Source organism: Vulpes vulpes, chromosome 12 (assembly GCF_048418805.1).
Source record: "Vulpes vulpes isolate BD-2025 chromosome 12, VulVul3, whole genome shotgun sequence".
NCBI lineage: Eukaryota > Metazoa > Chordata > Mammalia > Carnivora > Canidae > Vulpes > Vulpes vulpes.
This window is the reverse complement of record NC_132791.1, coordinates 7,611,343-7,635,162: the sequence shown is the minus strand read 5'-3', so window position 1 is coordinate 7,635,162 and position 23,820 is coordinate 7,611,343. Positions and strand designations below refer to the sequence as shown.

General features: G+C 40.9%; 1 protein-coding gene across 15 annotated transcripts in view; it reads right to left on the bottom strand.

Annotated features, from left to right (window-relative positions):
* PTBP3 (polypyrimidine tract binding protein 3) overlaps positions 1 to 4,209 on the bottom strand; it is a 123,058-nt gene extending 118,849 nt beyond the window's left edge. For 2 of the 15 annotated variants that reach the window (XM_072727694.1, XM_072727695.1), the window contains exons 1-2: positions 3,980 to 4,184; positions 1,094 to 1,127 (exon numbers count right to left, since the gene is read on the bottom strand). In XM_072727694.1, the coding sequence (XP_072583795.1) occupies positions 1,094 to 1,127; positions 3,980 to 3,987 (42 nt within the window). In that variant the 5' untranslated portion in view covers positions 3,988 to 4,184. Of the gene's footprint in view, positions 1 to 1,093; positions 1,128 to 2,959; positions 3,432 to 3,979 lie in introns of those variants that run through there. The other 13 variants (XM_072727700.1, XM_072727696.1, XM_026002767.2 and 10 more) reach the window with 11 other exon arrangements.
* Between the last annotated feature and the right edge of the window lie 19,611 nt (positions 4,210 to 23,820).

The window sequence follows — 23,820 nt, the reverse complement described above, 5'->3', positions numbered from 1 at the left end:
CACCAGATCCAGTAACTGCAAATGTGGAAGGGCTGAAATTGCTAGCAAGAAGAGATGATGAAGAGATGGAAGACAGAAAGTGGTCAAACAACTTCACATAAAGTACTTATAAACATGAATTATTTATTTTTGTTCCTTTTAGTAATCCAAACTATAAGTGACCTCTAGAACTAGATTCTCTACTCAGCTATATATTAAATACCAAATTACTAAAGGAAACTTTAAAACACTCATTTATATTTTAAAAGCCTCATAGTGATTAAACATTGTTTACTTGATTTATATTTTAGAATTCAATAAATAAGACTGATAAAACTTAAGTGACTTAACTTAGAAGAATTATTACTGTAAGATATTAATTTTCCAGCTCTCCTGTTCACTTTCTTTCTAGACAGACCAGACCCCTTATTATTAGCAGCTAGTTATTACACACAAAAAAAAAAAGAAAAAAAAAAAAAGGTCAGGCTTTGGAACCAGGAAGACATGGGTTTGAACTCTGGTGCACCACACCCTGAAAACAAACTTTCTGAAACTATCTTTACATCTCTAAAATGGGAATTTATTAATACCTACCTTGAAGGACTGTTATAATTAGTGAAATATGTGTAAAGCAGTTGGCACATACTAGGAACTGAAGAAACTTTAGCTGCTATTATTATTTTACTACTCATAAGTACATCCAAGAAGAGATATAAGAACAAACATGATAGGGTTTGTTCTAGGCTAGGCTACACTTAACTGCTACATTTAACTGCCGCAGTTAAACTGCTACATTTAACTGATAAAACAAAACAAAACAAAATCAAATAAACACAACTCTGATAGTTCATGTAAAATTTGGAGCTGAACTTTTTTTGTTCACAATTTAAGTATATAATATTGTATAGCCCCTCTTTATAAATATGTAAAATCTAAATCAGCTACAGATCCACTTATTTTGAAACTAAATAAAAATGAAAGGTTATTGTCACACAATAAAACAGAATAACTTTATGAACAGGTTAGATGATATAATCACTGGGGGGGGGGGGGCGGGGGAATGCGGAAACTAAAATTTTAAAAGGCTTATGAAAGGATAGTAAAAGAGTCCTACCTTTAAACCGACTGCTATAAGATCTGTAACAACACTGTATGGAAAAAGTAAAAAGAGAAAATGGAAAACAAAGTTAGAGAACAAGTTTTTAAAAGACAGAGATAATAAAATTAAAGAAAAGAGAAAAGCATTATAATAATAAAAATTAATAAAAATAAGAATGTGATGGGTTGTGAAATGTTAATGCAAGAAAAGTGATGGGACAGTCTAGCAACAGCAGAGTGTAAAAGCAAAGCTTTCACTACGAGGAGCAAATAGCAAATCAAATTATTTTAGAATTTATTAAAGTATAGCTGTGTGTCAATAAGTAATACGTGTTTATCCATTTACCTCTATTTAACAAATCCAAATCAAAACTCAAAATCGCCAAAGTTCATTATTTTAAATCACTGGCCTCAATTACCATGTTTAAGATTTTAAGTGAAATTTTAAGCTAGTGAGTGCCTTTTAAAGAAATAGAAGGTATCTTGCAAATTTGCATCTACCACCCAAAACAGCTCACCAAAATATAGCTAATACAGTCTCTCAAAACTAAAATAAATGCAAATATCAAATTTCAGACATGAAAATTTTCAAAGATCTGCTTTTTGAAAAAACTCCACCACATCAAAACCGTGTTTAAGTATAAATTATCTCAGGAGGAAATCAACACGTTACACACACACACACACAAAAGACAGTTGGGATTTGAGGAAGAACTAGAAAGACAGACTGGACTGGTGGTTTGTTGTTTCTTTTTTAACTATCCAAAATAATGAAAACGGGTCTTTTCAGGTTGTGGGAAAATGCAGAAAGTTAACGAGCCTCCTGAAAGCAAACATTCACTGTGTTCAAAACCACATCCCTTAACCCCAAGGTGTATAAACTCCTACAAACTTCTTTCCAAACAAAAATCTATCTTTTCTCATCCCAAAGAAATCATCTGCAGTAACAGTGTACCTATCTCCTAAGAGAAAGCTCCAACTATATTCTATATATTGTTAATAACCTATAATGCCATTACTTAATAAAAGTAAACAAATTTATGACGCTAGATTGTTCAATGATGCAAATTGCTTTGAAAAATAACCATGTCGATTTTTTATTTTTCCTTACAGACTTCTGAAACTTGAAATTCATTTATCTGAAACTTAAATGTAACAAATAACCCGTTTGTGCAGAGAAAATAAGATGGTATCGGTCCTGAACCTACCTTCCAGAATGTCTTACTGCCCCACATACTTAAACCAACAAACTCATTCTTAGCTTTAAAACCATATATAGGATGAAGAGAGTTATTACACCATCTGAAAGAGCAGGTTTGCGCTTCTCAGTTACCCAAGAATTTAACAGCCGAGACGCAGAACTCGAGTCCTCTTTGTCATCACTATAAATTGTCCAACACAAAAAGCTACACTGCTTCCACAGCTCGAGTCCAACCGTCTAACGACAATGCCTTCGACACAGGGAGACACTAATTTCACAGCCTCCCTGAACTGAAATATCGGCGTCATCACACAAATAAGGAAAACACCCAACTTTGCACACCTCTGAGCTGTAACTGAATGAGGTGACGTGAAATGAAAGAGTTTTCGACAAACGCTCTCGGAAAAGTTTCAACTAAAGAATGAAAATAGCTTCAATTAGCTTAAAACGAAACACAGAACATCACCACCCTCAATGAAATCTGCAATCGCATTCTAACGCCCGCAGCCGCGTGCAATTAGCATTCAAATGAGTTGATCTAAATACCACACGGATTTAATGTCACAAAAGTAGATAAATGAGGTCTAACGAAGGCGAAAACTGTTGGAAGATCCCATTGTCTTTGCACAGACAGGAGGGCAACAGTCATCAACTGGATGGTAACACGCACGCGGCTCTTACCGTTTACGCAAGTTCCACGTATCCTACGACCTAGGGATTTGCAGATATCTTGTCCTCAAAAAGCAAGTAAAAGGCCAGACAAAACCTCAAATACGTAAGGAGAATAAGTTAAGTGGACGTGCAAGCTCTAATAGAACTGGAGAGGTCTTAAAAACCTTGAGATACATATGCCACCTTCAATCCACCAAGACCCTAATCCAGCCGTTTCTTGGAACGCGAAACGATATGCCAGGTCCCACGCCATATCCCTGGGTCCTCGGAAATGTTTCTATCAGTGATCCCGTATCTGTTTTGATCACGGACCTCGGTAACTTTTAGAGCGCCTGAAAGCTGCCCGAATATTGCAGAAATTCAAGAAGTTTCTTTGGGGGGGGAGGGGGCCGTGGGGGGGGGGGCGGAGTCCACGGTCGCCAGGTCCAGACGCCCGGTGTACAGAGGTCGTGCGCACAGCGCGCAGCCCGGGTCCGAGACCGCGGCGGGCGGGACCCCCCCCGAAGCCCCCCCCCGCAGCCCCGCCCCGCCCGTCGCCCCCCCCCGCGGGGGGCCCCCCGGCTTCGCGACCAGGTCGCCGCCCAGACGTGCCCCGACGCGTGCGCTCGCCTCCCCGCCAGGGGAAGCTCCGGCGCTCGCCCCACCTCACCGGTAAACAGCAACTCCCCGAGCGGGAGCACGCCCGCCCCGAGCGCCGCCTCCGCCTCCCCCAGCGCAGCGCACCATTTTCTGAGAGGAAGTGCCGGCAGGCCGGGCCGGGCTCCCCGGACCCCGCGCGCCGAGGGCGGACCCCGGCGCCCGGCGGCGGCACCCGGCTGTCCTCCGCTTCCGGGTGCGAGGCTGTGAAGGGGCGGACATTGCGGGGGCGCCTCGGGGGGCGGGCGGCAGGAGAGGCGGCGGCGGCGGACCGCCCCTGCGATGCGGGGCGCCCGGAAGCCCCGCCGTCGGGCTCGGCCGGGGGTCGCGCGTCCGGCCGCGGAGCCGAAAGGAAGCGGGGCAGGCGCAGCCGCTGCGCCTCCGAGGACTTACCCATCCATGGCCCAGACGGAGGAGCGCACGGCGCGGGGACTGACGGGCTCACCGCGAGCGGAGGGCGGAGGCGGCGGCAGCCGGGCGGCTCCGGGGACGGGCGAGCGGCGCCTCTCCGGAGCCCCGCCGGCTGGGAGGTGGAGGAGAGTGGGAAACAGGGGCGGAGACCAGGGACGCTCCCGCCACCGCCGCGCCCCCGCGTCCCCACCCCGCAGGCGCGTCCCCGCCTCGCCTCGCCCCGCCCCCGTGCGTCGACGCCCTCCCTCCGCCCCGCCCCCCGGCGGCCTCGGGCTCGGCCCCAGGGCGCCCTCTCCAGGCCGCCGCCCGAAGGCCCCGCCTCCCGGCCTGTGTCCCCCGCGCGCACGCGCGCCTCGCCCCCGCCTCCCGCCTGCGTCCACGGGAGCGCGCGCCTTGTGCTGCCCGCTTCGCCGCCCCGCCCGCGGGCCCCGCCGGCCTCCCCGCGCAGCAGACCCGGCCCTGGAGCGTAGGTAGGCGTGTGCCGCCGGGACCCCCGAACCGCGGCGGGCTGGTGGGCGGGGCTGGCGGGGGCGGGGCCGCGCGCACCCGGGGCCCTGCAACCCCCGGGGGGGCTCGGGTTCGGGACCCGGGCGGGGCCGTCGGGGGTTCCCCCCCCCCCGGATCCTGGGAGTCGGCTGCTGGGACCGCACCGGCCCGATGGCTGTGGCTGGATTGAAAGGAACGAGACCGCCGGAACTTGAGGACCTCTCGGGGGTGTACAGCCTTACAGCCGCTGGCTACTGGGTTTGAATTCATCTGGAACACTCTTTGCACAATGTGCAATGCCCACTATGTTGCCAGCATTTTATATAGTTTTGTATGTTCCTCCGTATAAAGCAACAAACAGGGCGGCCCGGGTGGCTCAGCGGTTTAGCGCGGCCTTCAGCCCGGGGCGTGACCCTGGAGCCCCGGGATCGAGTCCCCCGTCGGGCTCCCTGCATGGAGCCTGCTTCTCCCTCTGCCTGTCTCTGCCCCCCACCCCTCTCTGTGTCTCTCATGAATAAATAAATAAAATCTTTACTAAAATAAAGAAAGAAAAGCAAATCCCACGAGGGAGAGTATTCCTTTCTTTTTTTTTTTCAGATGAAAATGTAGACACTGATTGAGGTGCCCACAACTTCACAGCCATTAGAGCCCCTTCCTCTCGTCTGAGCAAAATTATGCTTATAACTAGTGGCAACTCGCTTGTTTTCCCTTTCATAGTTTGTCTAGTTCTAAAATTCCGTGATTTTTCAATTCACAGATCATCAAAACTTGAGCCACTAAACGCTGTCCTCGACCAAATTCCTAACCTGGGTATTAAGAAGGGGGAGCTCCCTCTCAGCCTCCTCATTTGAAAAGTAACAAGAGGCTCCATCCTTTATCCTTGCTAATATATCCTGCTTTTAAATAAGTAGGTGCTACTAAGACGACTTAAAACTGTCGGTTCATCCATCATGAAGTCATTATTTATTGAGTGTTTACTATGTGCCAAGCACTGCAAGTATAACCAAGAAAATCAGCTTCTAGCTTTTATGGTTGAATGGATTCCTGGATCGCTTTATTCTTGGCCCCCCCCCCCAAAAATTTTTTTTTTCAAATAGCTCAGGTCTCTGGGACCTTATTTTTAAAAAACTGTATCTTACTCCAATCACTCTTTCCAAAAGACGAAATGTATTTTGTATGTTAAATCCAAGTATTAAGTTGCAGTTGTAAACATTGCCACCCCACATTGCCAGATGGTTGTTAAAAATATGAGCAAGACCAGTCCTTGATGCAATCTTGATATTGTTGTTTTGGAGATATAGTCTGTTGATGAAATGTCTTTAATATTTTTTTAGCTACACAAGTAACATAAACATACATGCTCCTTTTGCAAAATTGAAATAGTATTAAATATTAAAAATGTATGGTTATATTTCCTCACAACCTACCCCCTACCCATGATAACCAGTGCAAAAATTCTGTGAGCATGCTCCTAGACCCTCACCGTTTTTATTTGTTCTTTTTCCTTAAAAATTCTAGAGATTTTTTCATAGCAGTACTTTTCATCTACTCAATTTGAGTTTTTTACATTTCTTTTTATTTTCTCTTTGTAAGTAAATTTTTTTCAAATTTTTATTTTAATTATCATTAGTTAACATACAGTGCAATATTGGTTTAAGGAGCAGAATTCAGTGATTCATCACTTAAATACAACATCCAGTGCTCATCATAACAAGTCCCCTCCTTAATACCCGTCACCCATCTAGCGTAGCCCATCTCTCACCCACCTCCAACCGTCAACCCTCAGTTTGTTCTCGACCACTAAAAGTCTCTTTGGGGGGCTTTTAAGGGGTCAGTTGGTAGCCTGCCTTTGGCTCAGGTCATGATCTCAGGGTCCTGGGATCAAGCCTCAAAGCAACCTCACAACATTAGCATCAGGCTCCCTACTCAGCAGGGAGTTGTCTTCTCCCTCTCCCTCTGTGCCTCCACCCTGCTTACTCTCTTGCTCTCTCTCCCAGTTAAATAAATAAAATCTTAAAAAAAAAAAGTCTCCTATGGTTTGTTTCCTTCCCTCTTTTTTCTCTCTGATATGTTCATCTGTTTATTTATTAAATTCCACATATGAGTGAAATCATATGATATTTGTCTTTGTCTGATTTATTTTGCTTAGCATAATACACCCTAGCTCCATCCACATCATTGCAACTTAATTCATTTTAATACTGCATAGTATATCATAATTTCATGTACTGTAATTTATTTAACCTTTTGCAAAATAATGGAAGTTTACATTGTTTCTAATTATTTGAAATAACAATATTGCAAAGATCATTGTATATGTATGAGCATCTTTGCACACATGATTATTTCCTGGAAGAAATTCCTAGAAGTAGAATTGCAGAACAAAGGGTATAAACATTTTCAAATTTGATAAATATTGCCAAAATGATTCCGAAAAAACTACCACTTTACATTTCCTTTATTCAAAGAACAGAGTTGTCTTTTTCTTAGTCCCATGCCTTAAGATAGTTGACAAATACCAGTAGTAAAAAATAAATGTGAAGTCAATCTGAAACTCCTATTACTAACAATAACTGCAGTCTCCCATGTAAAAATAGTGTCCCTGACTAAAATGAACAACTGATGTTTCCTAAAAACTTAACATCCCATTTTACAACAGAAGCCTAGATAGAAGAAAACAGCTCACAACACAAGCAAGGTAAACCTTGCTGTTTCCCTTGCCGCTTGGTCATAAATTCAAAAGACTTTTTTGCTGATTAAGCTCCCTAAATTGGTAAATCCCTCTGATTCAGAACAGTGGACAGAATGGAATTTAGGTGGTCTTAGACCACTTTTAGAATCCTCGCTATTCCCGTAGTCAATATGGCATGGGAAAATTACAGCCTTCTATAATCTCAGCAAAAGTTTCTGAGTTTGCAGAATGTTGGGATATCATCCACATGACCTATCTTGTCAAGAGAACTTGATGTTCTACATAGCAGCTTTTTGATAGTGAAGAGAGTAACATGTTATCTATTTGCTGAATGTGCCTTACTTTTGAACAGTAACATAGTTATGATAACTTAGTTTATATATTTTCTAAGGTTTTACTTCTTTGTGTTTTTGTTCTAATTTGTCTAAGAAATTCCCCTGAAACACCTTCACTGAGAAGAGAGGCCACCCCACACACACCCAGTTATGTTTGGACAAAATGTAACCTTCGAACATTTGCTTTATGGCATTCCAGTAAGCAGTGACAGTTAACATTTAACTAATATTACCCTATTCGTATTTACAGGTAAGGCTTCTTAAGACATCCATGTAATAGATGCTAGTATAGGTCAAAAATAAGATCAGCCATTAGGTGAATCTGGAAAGTGGACATTATAATATTTTATCTCATGATAAATACAAAAAGTATAATCATTAACATGTGTTCCTTAAAATAGAAATATCTGGAATTGTACTGAGGGGAAAAAAGCTAAATTCAAAAGGTTACATTATTATATGATACCATTCATACATAATATTCTCAAAATGAAAAAACTACAGAGATGGAGAACAGATTAGTGGTTGCCAGGGTTTAGGAACCGGGGTGGGAGGGTATAGAAAGACAAGAGGGTGGATGTGACTGTAACAGAGTAGCAAGGAGATGTTTGTGGCAATAGAATAGTTCTGCATCCTGATTGTGGGACTGGTTATACAAGTGTACACCTGACGAAATTGCATAGAATTTTAGACACATAAGTGCATATAAAACTAGCAAAATCTGAATAAGATTTGTGGATGTTGGGATGCCTGGGTGTTTCAGTGGTTGAGCATCTGCCTTCGGCCCAGGGCGTGACACTGGGGTCCTGGGATCAGATCCCATGTCAGGCTCCCTGCATAGAGCCTGTGTCTCCACCACTCTCTCTCTCACTCTGTGTCTCTCATGAATAAATAAATAAAATCTTTTTAAAAATATAAAAATAAAAAAAAAAGATTTGTGGATGTTACTGATGTCAATGTCCTGGTTTTGTTACAGATAAGATGTTACCATTGGAGGAAACTGGGTGAGAGTACACAGGACCTCTTTGTACTGACTTTTCAACTTAATGTGAATCTACAGTTATTTCAAAATAAAAGAAATCTTGCAGAATGTTCCCTTAACACTTGTTATTTGTTCAATAGTTAAGCAAAGCAAACTTCAAAGGCTTAAGAAAAATGTGTGGGAGTATAATTCATATTTTTCAGAATACATCACCTTAGTAGTCAAACTGAGTTATAATAGCTTACATAAACACACACAAAAAAATAGCTTACACACACGGAGTCTAACAGACTGCCCGATCTATTGAACTGTGAGCCTGAATTTAAAGTCCTTTCTAAGGGCATCTGGGAGGCTCAGCAGTAGAGCATCTGCCCTTGGCTCAGGTCATGATCCCGGGGTCCCAGGATCGAATCTCACATCAGGCTCCCCACAGGGAGCCTGCTTCTCCCTCTGCCTGTGTCTTTCCCTCTCTCTGTGTGTCTCTCATGAATAAATAAATAAAACCTCAAAAATAAATAAGTAAAGTCCTTTCTAACTGAGGAGGCTTGAAAATGTCTCCTACTGACTGACGTCTCCTACCAGGTGTCATGTCCATTTTCCTTGACCTGTGCCTGACCCTGACATAATCATCTCCACATGAAAGTCTGCTATGACCAATGCCTGGTTCAGGGGACTCCAAAGTTTGCATGAAAGGTGCAACATGTCACCTATCACTGTCCCAGAGTAGGAACTGCCAACCCATGTCAAAGTTGCATTGGATTTTCCAGAGCACTTTTCTGAAAGGCGGAATTCCTTTCCCCTATTTGTCATACTCTATCACCTAGGTCCCACTGTCCCTCAAAGTTTTTATTTTTTTATCTTTTTTAATATTTTTTTGTAAATTTATTTTTTATTGGTGTTCAATTTGCCAACATATAGAATAACACCCAGTGCTCATCCCATCAAGTGGCCCCCTCAGTGCCCGTCACCCAGTCCCCTTTCACCCCCGCCCACCTCCCCTTTCACCACCCCTAGTTCGTTTCCCAGAGTTAGGAGTCTCTCATGTTATGTCTCCCTTTCTGATATTTCCCACTCATTTTTTCTCCTTTCCCCTTTATTCCCTGTCACTATTTTTTATATTCCCCCAAATGAATGTTCCCCCATATAATGTTTGTCCTTCTCTGATTGACTTATTTCACTCAGCATAATACCCTCCAGTTCCATCCACGTCGAAGCAAATGGTGGGTATTTGTCGTTTCTAATGGCTAAGGGATATTCCATTGTATACATGGACCACAGCTTCTTTGTCCATTCATCTTTCGATGGACACCAAGGCTCCTTCCACAGTTTGGCTATTGTGGACATTGCTGCTATCAACATCGGGGTGCAGGTGTCCCAGCGTTTCATTGCATCTGTATCTTTGGGGTAAATCCCCAGGAGTGCAATTGCTGGGTCATAGGGCAGATCTATTTTTAACTCTTTGAGGAACCTCCACAGTTTTCCAGAGTGGGTGCATCAGTTCACATTCCCACCAACAGTGCAGGAGGGTTCCCCTTTCTCCACATCCTCTCCAACATTTGTGGTTTCCTGCCTTGTTAATTTTCCCCATTCTCACTGGTGTGAGGTGGTATCTCATTGTGGTTTTGATTTGTATTTCCCTGATGGCCAGTGATGCGGAGCATTTTCTCATGTGCGTGTTGGCCACGTCTATGTCTTCCTCTGTGAGATTTCTGTTCATGTCTTTTGCCCATTTCATTATTGGATTGTTTATTTCTTTGCTGTTGTTTAATAAGTTCTAGACCACTCTCTTGCACCATACACAAAGATAAACTCAAAATGGATGAAAGATCTAAATGTGAGACAAGATTCCATCAAAATCCTAGAGGAGAACACAGGCAACACCCTTTTTGAACTTGGCCACAGTAACTTCTTGCAAGATACATCCATGAAGGCAAGAGAAACAAAAGCAAAAATGAACTATTGGGACTTCATCAAGATCAGAAGCTTTTGCACAGCAAAAGATACAGTCAACAAAACTAAAAGACAACCTACAGAATGGGAGAAGATATTTGCAAATGACATATCAGATAAAGGGCTAGTATCCAAGATCTACAAAGTTTTTAATAAAACAGCATTTTTCCATTTTTAGTCACAGAAAATCATTTAGGATTTAGACCTGGGTTTATGGGGCTAAGTTAGAGAACCACCTGAGTGATGATCACCACAGTGTTCCAAGTGTCATGATTCCCCAAAGCACCAACATTTTGTCCTTAAAACTCATGGGCACCACTCTCTACCCTGAAGGTGCATTCTTAACCTAGGAGATTCCTTGACCCCACTTAGAAGTCCATCTTCTGGAAACAGAGGTCGGCACTCCTCTTCAGATATGCTCAAGTATATTTCCTCCCATTTATTTCCAAGCTGAGATGCCTAGTGCCACAAAAAGAATTCCATTCACCAACTTTAATTATCAAAGAACTAGAAAAGGGACATTGTTTAAGTAAAGGAACACCTCTGCCTATGTAATCAAATGAACAACAGTGTGCAATGGTTAAGAATGTGATCTAGAGCCAGCCTACCTCATTTAGAATCTTAGATCTTCATGAAGTCTGTGTAGCATTGCATTGCACTGGCCCAGTTCCTCATGAAGCAGAATTTCCCAACCATTGCCATCTGCTGTGGAATGCTTTGGGAGGAGAAACTTTCTTAGGACCAGCAGTTTAAAGATGTTCAGTGATGAATTCTTGTGACTACGAACCTATTTGGCTCAGGCATGGACATTAACCTACTGAATATTGCTTTTTTTTTTTTGAATATTGCTTTTTTTTAAGACTTTATTTTTTCGTGAGAGATACAGAGAGAATGGCAGAGACATAGACAGGCTCCCTACAGGGAGCCTGATGTGGGACTTGATCCCAGGACCCCGGGATCACAACCTGAGCCAAAGGCAGATGCTCAACCACTGAGCCACCCAGGTTCCCCTGAACATTGCCTTTAACAATGACATGCCTGAGGATTCTAACACCTGCCTGTATTATGTGGTCAGAGCAGGCCTCTTTGGCACTATGGGCTTGACCATCATGTTTGTGTCAGATGAGAACGAGGCCAAGATCCTCAAGGCCTTGCAGGATCGCTTTGGGATCAGCATTAGCAAGCTGCCTGCCATGATAGACATTTCATCATACATCGAATAGATGCAGTAGAGGAAGCCCACCCATTCTGGAATGTGCCTGTCTCTCTCTCTTTGGGAGACAAAACCAGGTGTGGGAGTGAAGGTGACACTACTACCACCCATCCCCAACCCCCACCCCATGGCTTCCCTCTTTTGCATTACCACCACTCCTAAACAGTCATCTCCTGATTTGTGTATTAAGTTTTTAAGAGTTTATAGACCAGGGATGCCTGGGTGGCTCAGTGGTTGAGCATCTGCCTTCAACTCAGGTCGTGATCCTGGGGTCCTGGAATCGAGGCCCATATTGGGCTCCCTGCAGGGAGCCTGCTTCTCCCTCTGCCTATGTCTCTGCCTCTCTCTGTGTGTCTCTTATGAATAAATAAAATCTCTTAAAAAATTTTTTTAAAAAGGAGTTTTAGACCAGCACTTGCTAAAAGTATAAGCTGGGACAAGTTACTTAACCTCTCTGCTTCAGCTTCTTGAACTGTAAAGAGGGGATAGTAATAGTATTTATAACTTTTGGGAAGGTTTAAATGAATACAAGAAAAGTGCTTAACATGGTATTTAGCATCTGGTAATGCCCCATATGTTTACAGTCATTAATCATCATTACTTTGTATTACTATTACAAGCTTACAAAGCAACAGAATTCCTGGAGAGTGTAATATGAGAATCATTTATTTATCATTTTATCAGTTAGCGTCAACAGTGGAATGCTGCTGCTCTGTAAACTGTTACTAGTCCCTAACAAGAAAAGAATGGAATAAGAAAAAGTGTCTGGGAACTCATAGAAGTTTGACAGAGAAATATTATTTCTGTTGAATCTAATAAAAAATTGGATTAATATTCTTTGTTTTTTTATTTCAATTCTTAGTTATTTTTATCATGGTTTTACAAAAGTATTACTCCGCAAAGGATTGGAAGTTTTTTGAAAAAATGCTCCTTCACCACAATTTAAGAGGCACTAATCTACTATTTCTCAAGATATATGGATCTCTCTCTCTCTCTCTTTTTTTTTTAATATTTTATTTATTTATTTAACAGAGAGAGAGCACCAAACAAGTGGAGCAGAGGCAGAGGGAGAAGCAGACTCCCCTCTGAGCAGGGAGCCTGATGTGAGGCTCAGTTCCAGAATCCCAAGATCATGACCTGAGCCAAAGGCAGACACTTCACTGCCTGAGCCACCCAGGTGCCCCAATGGATCCTTTAAAAAAAAAAAATCAGTTTTTTATTTTCTTATTTTATGAATGACATCTGAGTAATATAATGAATATATGAATATGCTATTTGAGAGTTGTTCTTTAAATTTTACTGTGGAAATTTTCAAACATACAAATAAATGGTAGTTTAATGACCTCCAACTACCAATCACTGATAATTTTAAATCACTGATAATCTGTAAAACTAAAAACTATCAGTGTAGATCAGTGATTCTCAAACTTAAATGTGCATCAGAATCATTTGGAGGGCTTGTTAAACAGAAATTGGTTGTTCCTGATTCAGAGGTGGGGACCAAACGTGCATTTCTAGCAGATTCCCACACGTTACTGACACTGCTGATAGCCTGAGAAGCAAACTTTAAGAATCCTTGATGTAAAGGGTTGAGATTTTCTGTAATCCCTACCTCAGGTATTGGACCCTTAGCCTAAAGCATGAGTTTCTTGCTAGTCACATATAGGTAGAATATTCCCAGGAACCTTTTTTCTTTTTTTTTATTTTTATTTTTTTTATTTTTTATTTTTTTATTTTTTTTTAGGAACCTTTTTTCTAACCTGAGCTCACAGGACATGCGTTTTCAGACTTACCCTTGGGCTATCCACTTCTTGAGAATGGATAACTGATTTCTGCCCTTGTCTCCCTCTTCATATTCTGGCTTCTTTTTTTTCTTTTTCTCATGAACAACCCAAGTGTCTATAAGGTTTGTTTCACTTGGTGATCACTTTCTTTCACTTAGGCGATACTCAGAATATTTAGTAACTGGTACTAAATGGGTATCTCTCATTCAAAATAGATGGCCTTGCAGCTGAAAACTTTTGGGACGCCTGGGTGGCTCAGGGCGGGATCCTGGTCCAGGGATTGAGTCCCTCATCTGGCTGTCTGTGAGGAGCCTGCTTCTCCCTCTGCCTATGTCTCTGCCTCTCTCTGTGTCTCTCATGAATAAATAAATAAAATCTTAAAAAATATATATGTCCTTAAAGAAAAAGTAAGGCCAAACTTTTGTATATTAGCTGAATACTTACATGGATATAACTTCACTACAATGGGCTATGACAATGACTCAATTGTATCATATAACTTTTTGTTTGTTTTTTAAGATTTTATTTATTTATTCATGAGAGACAGACAGACAGACAGAGAAGCAGAGACACAGGCAGAGGGAGAAGCATGCTCCCTGCAGGGAGCCCGAAGTGGGACTCGATCCCTGGACTCCAGGATCACGCCCTGAGCCTAAGGCAGACGCTTAACTGCTGAGCCACCCAGGCATCCCTGTATCATATAACTTTCTATATACCTTCATTTTTTTTAACATGCCATGATATCATTTGTCCTCTATCTGGATCAAATTCATCACATATACCAAGCCTCTCTATTCTTTTCATATTAGCCCAACACAATTAAAGTGACACTAATGGATGAGGAAGCAAACGTTAATTACAAATGTAAACACTAGATTTACATGACAGCACTTTGTTATAAAATAGTTATCCACATGACCTAGAGTATACTTATATAACATTTAAGATATATAAACAACAAATGTGAAAAACTGAAACATTCTTGCAGAAAACGCTCAGACTTCCACGAATGTGTTCATAGGCCCATTTAAGAAACATTTGCCTGGAGCAGTTTCTCAAACTTGAGTCATTCCAATACCTGGTCAATGATTCTCTATCCATGAACCATCTTTACTTTTGTTTACTTAACATTCTTTTTTGAATCACCTCACTCTTTTTACTTATTTCTTATTTTTTTTTAAGATTTTATTTATTTATTCATGAGAGACACACAGAGAGGCAGAGACATAGGCAGAGGGAGAAGCAGGCTGCCTGCAGGGAGCTGGATGCGGATCTCCATCCCAGGACCCTGGGATCACACCCTGAGCCGAAGGCAAATGCTCAACTGCTGAGCCACTCAGGTATCCCTTACTTAATTTTTTAAAAGGAAATTTTGTTACCATTGTCATAAATGGAAAATCAGTATCATTTGCCATAAGAGCCATCATAAATAAGAAGAGATACAATAAAAACAGAAAATGTTATTAAGTTCTAGCTAGCTATTATTAATTGGAATTGGCCCTTGGCCAAAGGCCTATCTCTCTTTTGGTTAAAAATTTTAACAAGTATTGGTGTAAAAGGCATACTAGCACCAAAACGAAAATGTTCTTCTATTTCCAGCTTTCTAAAAAATTCCTCAGGTAGATATTAAGTTTAATATACAAGTAGATGTTGCATTTTGGCTTTTGAGATTATCTAGATGGCTAATATATGATTGTAAGATTATCGTATAGTTTTTTTTTCCTTTTTCCTTTTATTTATTTATTTTAAGATTTATTTATTTATTATTTTGGAGAGCAAGAAAGAGCACAAGGAGGAAGGGCAAAGGGGAAGGTGAGAGAATCTCAAGCAGACTTCTCACTGAGTGCTGAGCCTGATGTAGGGCTCAATCTCTTGACCCTGAGATCAAGACCTGAGCTGAAATCAAGAGTTGGACATTTAACTGACCATGCCACCCAGGTGCCCCTCTCCTTTCTTCTTTTAATGTAGACAATTATCATAGATTTTTCTCCTGTCAATATATTCTTGCATTCACAGAATAAAATGTACTTTGTTGAGGTATGTATTTTTAAATACATTAGTTCATTTGTTAATACTTTTATTACACCTTTAATATCTCTATTAATAAATGAAATTGCTTTAGAGTTTTTGTTGTCTGTTCAGTTTTAGTATCAGAATTATGGCAACTTCTGCTGGTAAATTAGAAGATCTAGTTTTAGTTCCACTAGTGGTTATCTTTAAACTTTAAATAATATACTTAAATCATCATCCTCAGAAGCAAAAATGTTATTTATTGACTCCACTCTGAGAAATGAAAAAGTTAGCCCTCATACTAAGTCTCATGACTCTTTCATTATGGTCAGCCTCATCAGAGTATTACTATTTTCACATTCTGTAAATTTTCTGTTAAGAATTATAACTATCCTGGGGCACCTGGGTGGCTCAGTCAGTTAAGCATCTGCCTTGTATTGAGGTCATGATCCTAGAGTCCTGGGATCAAGCCCTGTGTCAGGCTCCCCGCTCAGAAGGAGTCTGTTTCTCCCTCTGCCCCTCACCCTGCTCATGCTCTATCTCTCTCTCAAATAAATAAATAAAAATTTAAAAAAAGAATAACTATTACATTAAACTATATATTCACATCTAGGTGGATTAATGTTCATTGATATTTGTGTTTTTTGTTTTGTTTTGTTTTATTTATTTATGAGAGACACAGAGACACAGGCAGAGGGAAAAGCAGGTTCCATGCAAGGAGCCTGACATGGGACTCGATCCTGGGTCCCCAGGATCAGGCCCTGGGCTGAAGATGGAGCTAAACCACTGAGCCACCCAGGTTGCCCAATATTTGTGTTTTTTAAATTTTTAAAAAAGATTTTATTTATTTATTCATGAGAGACACAGAGAGAGGCACAGACATAGGTAGAGGGAGAAGCAGGCTCCCCCCGGGGAGCCTGATGTGGGGCTGGACCCCATGACCCCAGGACCCCCACCTGAGCCAAAGGCAGACACTCAACCACTGAGCCACCCAGGCGTCCTGATAGTTATGTTTTTTCTTAATTCGTCTTTCAGTTAGCAGAATTAGATCTTCAACAATCTTTTTGAAAAAGACATCATGTGTTATCTGTTTCCTGTGTCCTTATGATTCTATTAACTTCTCTACATTAAAACTTCAGTGAAGAAATATTGAGTCACTGACCTCTCCCAGAAAACGCTGTGGCTATAACCCTACCGTATTCTAGCATTTAAAACTATGATGGAAAAGATTCAAGCCAGTGTTTTCCTTCTAAAGTTGTTGGGTTGGTTTTTTTTCTTAAGATTTTATTTTTAAGTAATCTCTACACCCATCCTCAGGCTCAAAACCACAACCCCGAGATCAAGAGTCACATGCTCCATGGCCTGAGCCAGCTGGGCACCCCCAAGCCAGTCTTCTATATGAACTATTTCTTTAGGCAGATGCATAAAGAAACCTTTCTTCATCTTTGAGATTTAGATAATTATTTATTTATTTATTTTAAATTTTTTATTTATTTATGATAGTCACACACAGAGAGAGAGAGAGAGGCAGAGACACAAGCAGAGGGAGAAGCAGGCTCCATGTACCGGGAGCCCGACGTGGGATTCGATCCCGGGTCTCCAGGATCGTGCCCTGGGTCAAAGGCAGGCGCCAAACCGCTGCGCCACCCAGGGATCCCTAGATAATTATTTAGAATATGCCTTATTTTTCTCTCTCTGTCTCTCTGCCTCTCTGTGTGTCTATCATAAATAAATTAACAAACAAACAAATAAATAAAAACATAAAACCTTAAAAAAAAAAAAAAAGAGGCAGATGCCTGGGTGCCTCACTGGTTGAGCGTCTGTCTTCAGCTCAGGGTGAGATCCTGGTTCAGGGATCGAGTCCTGCATCAGGCTCCCTGAAAGGAGCCTGCTTCTCCCTCTGGCTGTCTCTCTGCCTCTCTCTCTGTGTCCCTCATGAATAAATAAATAAAATCTTTAAAAAGAAAAAAGAAATATGCCTTATTTTGCATATGTTAATTTTTCTAGAAACAATCTTTTTTAAAAAAGATTATTTGTTCATGAGAGACACACACACAGAGAGAGAGAGGCAAAGACATAGGCAGAGGGAGAGGCAGGCTCCCTATGGGGAGCCAGACATGGGACTCGATCCCAAGACCCTGGGATCACGACCTGAAGGCAGATGCCCAACCACTGAGCCACCCAGGTGTCCCTCTAGAAACAATCTTATAGACAATTCTCTGATTATATACCCATTTTTTCCCTGTTTGACTATTACTATTTATCTACTGGTTTGCAGGTACCTGAATTGAACTTACGTGAGTTCGCTCCTTGGTGAGTCAGATAGAAACTACATCAGGTGGAGTTGGCACACAAAGGAAACTTCATTTGCAGCAAATAAGGAGATCCCAGGGAACAATTTCCAAAGCTGAGACTCCCCAAGCAAGGGTTAGAGTTCCTTTTAATTAGAGTTAGAATGAATATTTAGATAGGAGAGCCTTGTCACCTATGAAGAGGCAGGCCTGAAGGAAACATGCCTAAACATACATTGTATATGTTATGTGAATGCAACTTGTGCTCCTCCTTGAACAGAGATTTTAGTATTATAATGAGGTAAAGGTAATTGTCCGTCATTCTATGGGTCACTCCATTGTCCATCTGCACTGACGTGAGTCTGTGGTTAAGATCAAACTGATCTGGGCATTCTGGTCCTGCTGGAATTCTTTGTCAGGACAGTCATTGCTTGAGGGGTAGTTTGTGTTTCCATCATGGGATGCTATACCCCTCAGATCTTTTGCCTGACTTAAGAGATAAGCTGTAAATAAGAGCTTAAGAAAAAAAACATGGGACAAAGGTCAGTAGGTACAAGCAGGTGAGCGATGCTTGTCAGTTCTTGGGTTTAGCTGGTGACAGTGTCCCTAGCATCTGCAGTAGGTGTCTTCTTCCAGAATCTGTCTTCTCTCTTCATTTTCTTTATGGTGTTTTTTTTAAATTTTATTTGTTTAAGTAATATCTACACTCAGTGTGGAGCTTGAACTCAAGACCCTGAGATCAAGAGTCTCATACTCTTCCCACTGAGCCAGCTAGGCGTCCCTTAATGGTGTCTTTTGATGAACAGAAACTCTTAATTTTAACAAAGTAAAATTTATTGATTTTTTTTTTGTTTATAGTTTGGGGCTTCAGCTCAAGTTTCTATTCAGTATTATACTGTAGTTCCCTGTGAAGTAAAGATAAGAAACAGAAACAAAGGATAGGAATATTGGAAAGGAGAAAATAAATCGCCATTATTTGCAGTTGAAATAATTATGTAGAAAGTCTAAAAGTATGTTAAAATTATTAAAATTAATGAGAGTTTAATAAGAGTCTAGGTATAAGATGAATATGTAAAAATCAATCGTATTTGTATATACTAGCAACAACAGTTAGAAAATATCATTTATTTTTTAAAAGATTTATTTATTCATTTGAGAGAGAGAGAATGAGCAAGGGGGGGAAGGGCAGAGGGAGAGGGAGAGAGAATCTGAAGCAGTTTCTGTGTGGAGCAGGGAACCTGATGCAGGGCTCGATCCCAGGACCCCAAGATCATGACCAGAGCCAAGATCAAGAGTCGGCTTTCCAACCAACTGAGCCACACAGGTGCCTCAGAAACATCCTTCAGAAATGGCAATACTGGGCAGCCCGGGTGGCTCAGCAGTTTAGTGCTGCCTTTAGCCCAGGGTGTGATCCTGGAGACCCGGGATCGAGCCCCATGTCAGGCTCCCTGCATGGAGCCTGCTTCTCCCTCTGCCTATGTCTCTGCCTCTCTCTCTCTCTCTCTCTCTCTCTCTCTCTGTGTGCATCTATCATGAATAAATAAAATTAAAAAAAAAAAAAGAAATGGCAATACCATTGCCACAGAACTATAGAACTATAACGGTTAAAATGACAAATTTTATCTTAGGTATATTTTACCATCAAAAAAATGCAAAAAAATATGCCATTACATTTTGTTACAGTAATAAAAAGGGGCACCTAGATGGCTCAGTGGATTGAGTGTCTGACTGTGGCTTAGGTCATGAGGTCAGGGTTCCATGACCCTGGAATTGAGCCCTGCATCAGGTTCCATGCTCAATGGGGAGTCTGCTTCTTCTCTCCTTCTGCCCCTCCCCCTGCTCATGCTCTGTCTCTCAAAATAAATAAATAAAATCTTTAAAATAATAATAATAAAAATAAAGGTAAGATACTGAGGAATATGTCCAACCAAATATCTGTAATTCCTTATGGAAAGAAAAAATGAAACTGTATTAGGAAAGACTCAGTTTAACCCACGTGACATATCATGTTTATAGACTAGAGGATAGTAAATTGTAAAGATATAATTTCCCAAAAGGATCTATAAATTAAAAAAAATATCTCAAAAGATTTTCCTAGGAATTTGGTGAAATGATTTCTAGAATAGCCAAGACAATCTTGAGGAATAACATGTAAGAGGACTTGCTTCACCAAGTATTAAGACGCATATTATAAAATTAATCCAGAAAAAATGTGTTGCCATAAGGGATAGGCAAGTTGTCTAGTGGAACAGATCTGGCTGTATATGAAAATTTGATGTAGGATAAAGGAAGCATTTATTTTTTTAATTTTTGATTTTTTAAAAAGATTTTATTTATCCATTTGAGAGAGAGTGTGTGAGCAAGGGGAGGGGCAAAGGGAAAGGGAGAAGCAGACTTCCTGCTGAGTGCAGAGCCCAACCTAAGGCTCAAACCCAGGACCCTGAGCTCATGATGAGCCAAAGTCAGATGCTTAACTGATTAAGCCACCCAGGTGCCCATCACAAGAAGCATTTACTTCAATTGGAGGGAAAAAGTGGAAAGTTGATACCTATCTCATTCCAAATACAGTATCAACCTCATACATACAATAAGTAGCTCCAGATGACTAAATATTGAGAGGCAAAACTTTCAAGCTTCTAGAAGAATATTTAGGAGACCATCTTTATGACTTTATGATAGAAAGAGAGTTCTTGGGACACCTGGGTGGCTGAGTGGTTGAGCACCTGCCTTTGGCCCAGGGCGTGATCCTGGAGTCCCAGGATTGAGTCCCACAATGGGCTCCCCACAAGGAGCCTGCTTCTCCCTCTGCCTATGTCTCTGCCTCTCTCTCTGTCTCTCATGAATAAATGAATAAAATCTTTAAAAACAAACAAAAAGTTATATGATACAATTGAGTCATTGTCATAGCCCATTGTAGTGAAGTTATATCATTTATACCATTTGTTTAAAGTTAAAAAGCAAGCACAAACAAAGCTAACCAATGTATCATATACACACACAATTTTATAAAAGATGACAAGAGTGGGATGCCTGGGTGGCTCAGTTAATTAAGCATCTTGAATCTTGGTTTTGGCTCAGGTCATGATCTGGGGTCATGGGATCTAGCCCTACATCATGTTCTCTATTTGGCGCAAAGTCTGCTCCAGATTCCCTCTCATTCTCCCTCTTCTTCTTCCCCTGCTAGTGCGCTCTCTCTAAAATACATAAATAAAATCTCTTAAAAAAAAAAGATGACAAGGAAAAGATAAAAATAAAGCTCAGCATAGTGGTTACTTCTGGGGAGGAGGTAGTGATGTAGGATCAAGAGAAGCACATGATTCATTTCTAGTCCTTTAACTGGGTTACAGTTTTACAAATATTTATTATTATCTCATAATTTATATATAATTTATAATTTATATATATATTACACATATTTTGGATGTATTGAATTATTCTACCCACACATATACACAAAATCTAGCCCATTTTTGTCAGCAGTGATATATGTCCCTACACCTCATTCCTTAGGGCAAAGTTTCTCAACCTCAGCACAATTAATATTTTGGATCTGGTAGTTTTTGAGAAGGGAGTTGTACTATCTTGTATATTGTGGAATGATTAGCAGAAACCCAGACTAGATGCTAGTACCACTCCCCTCCCAAATGTGAATGTGACAACTGAAAATGATATTCACAAATGTCTTCTGGTTAGCAAAATCCATTTAGAACCATTGCCTTGGAGATTTATCCTTATGTTCAATCATTTAAAATGATGGGTTTTTTAAAAAACAAATTATGTCATGTTGTAAGATTTTAAGATTTATTTATTTATTTATTTATTTATTTATTTATTTATTTATTTATTTGAGAGAGAGAGCACCATTGGAGAGGAGGGGCATAGTAAATGGGAGAAGACTCTGTGTTGAGCTGGGAGCCCAACATGGGATTTGATCCCAGGACTCGAGGATCATGACCTGAGCCAAAGGCAGTCACTTACCTGAGACACCAGGTGCCCCTAAGATTTTTTTTGAAAGATTTTATTTATTTATTCATGAGAGACACACACAGAGACAGAGAGGCAGAGACACAAGCAGAGAGAGAAGCAGGCTCCATGCAGGGACCCTGATGTGGGACTCGATCCCGGGTCTCCAGGATCAGGCCCTGGGCTGAAGACAGCTGAACTACCCAGGCTGCCCCCCCTAAGATTTTAAAACTTTTTAAAGAAATTTTATTTTTCAGAGCAGTTTTAGATTTACAGAAAAATTGTGAAGATAGTGCAGAATTTTTACACGTCCTACACCTAATTTTTGATGTTATTAACATCTTACAGTGTAGGGTAGATTAGTCATAATTAATGAACCTATATTGAATAACACTGTTATTAACTAAAGACACTATTTTATTAAGATTTCCTTAGTTGGGCAGCCCGGGTGGCTCAGTGGTTTAGGCCACTGCTTTCCGGCCAGCGGTTTAGCACTGCTTCTCTCTATCTGTTTCTCGAATAAATAAATAAAATATTTTTTAAAATTTTCCTTAGTTTTTTACTGAATGTTGTTTTTCTGCTTCAGGATTTCATCTAAGACACCACATTACATTTAGGCATCATGTCCCTTGAGGACCCTCTTGGCTGTGACAGTCTCTCAGACTTTCCTTTTTTTTTTTTGATGACCTTGCTAGTTTTTTTTTTTTTTTTAAGATTTTATTTATTTATTCATGAGACACAGAGACAGAGAGAGGCAGAGACACAGGCAGAGGGAGAAGCAGACTCCACGTAGGAAGTCTGACGTGGGACTTGATCCCAGGACTCCAGGATCATGCCCTGGGCTGAAGGCGGCACTAAACCGCTGAGCCACCCGGGCTGCCCTGACCTTGATAGTTTTGAGGAGTATTGCTCAGGTGTTTTGTGCAATGTTCTTCAACTGGGACTTGTATGGTGTGTGTGTGTGGGGGGGGGGGGTTGATGGTTAGACCAGGGTTTTAGGTTTTTAAGGGAGAGACCACAAAGATAAAGTGCCATTTTCATCATGCTATATCAAAAGCATGTATTATTGGGCCACCTGACTGGCTTAGTCGGTGGAGCGTGCAACTCTTGATCTCAGAGCTGTAAGCTTGAGCCCCACGTTTGATGTAGAGATTACTTAAAAATAAACCTTTAGGGGCACATGGGGGCTCAGTTGGTTAAGTGTCTGACTCTTGGTTTCAGCTCAGGTCATGATCTCAAGGTTGTGGGATCGAGCCCCGTGTCAGGCTCTGCACTCTGTGCAGAGTCTGCTTGGGATTCTCTCCCTTTCTGTGTGTGTGTGTGTGTGTGTGTGTGTGTGTGTGCTTGCTCTCTCTCTCTCAAATAAATAAAATATTAAAAAAATAAAATCCTTAAAACAAAAGGGCAAGTATCATCAACATGACTTATCACAGTTGATACTGACTTCAATCATCTAGAAGAGGTCATGTTTCTCAGCTCCCTTCATTGTAAAATCATTTCCCCCCCTTTTCCTTTTTCCTACTGTACTATTTTCCTACTGTACTCTTTGGGAGATGTCATTTTATTACAGCCCATACTTAAGGATGGGGAGTTATTCTCCATCTTCTTAAGGCAGCAGAATTAACTATTTGGAATTAAACTATTTGGACAATGTAACACACAGTTTGGAATTAAACTATTTGGAATTCTTCTACACAGGAAATTTGTTATTTCTCCCCACTTATTTATTTATTCAATCATATAATTATATCAGTATGGACTCAAAATATGTATTTTATACTTTGGTTGCAATTCAATACCACTTTATTTTGTTGCCCAAATTGTTCCAGCTTTGACCATTGGGAGGTCTTTCAGTTGACTTCTATGCTCCTTTGACATACTTCCTCCAATGTGGGTTTTTTGTTGTTTGTTTTCATTTTTCAGCAACTCCTAATTTTCTGCCACTACAGAATGTTTCAGACTCATCTTGCATATTTTCTGCTCTAGCTCTAGGATTGGTCATTTCTCTTAGTAACATTCATTCTTTTCACTGGAGTATAATATTAGAAATCACATCTAAGGGATAGCTGGCTGGCTCAGTCAGAAGAGCATACAACTGTTAATATTGGGGTTGTAAG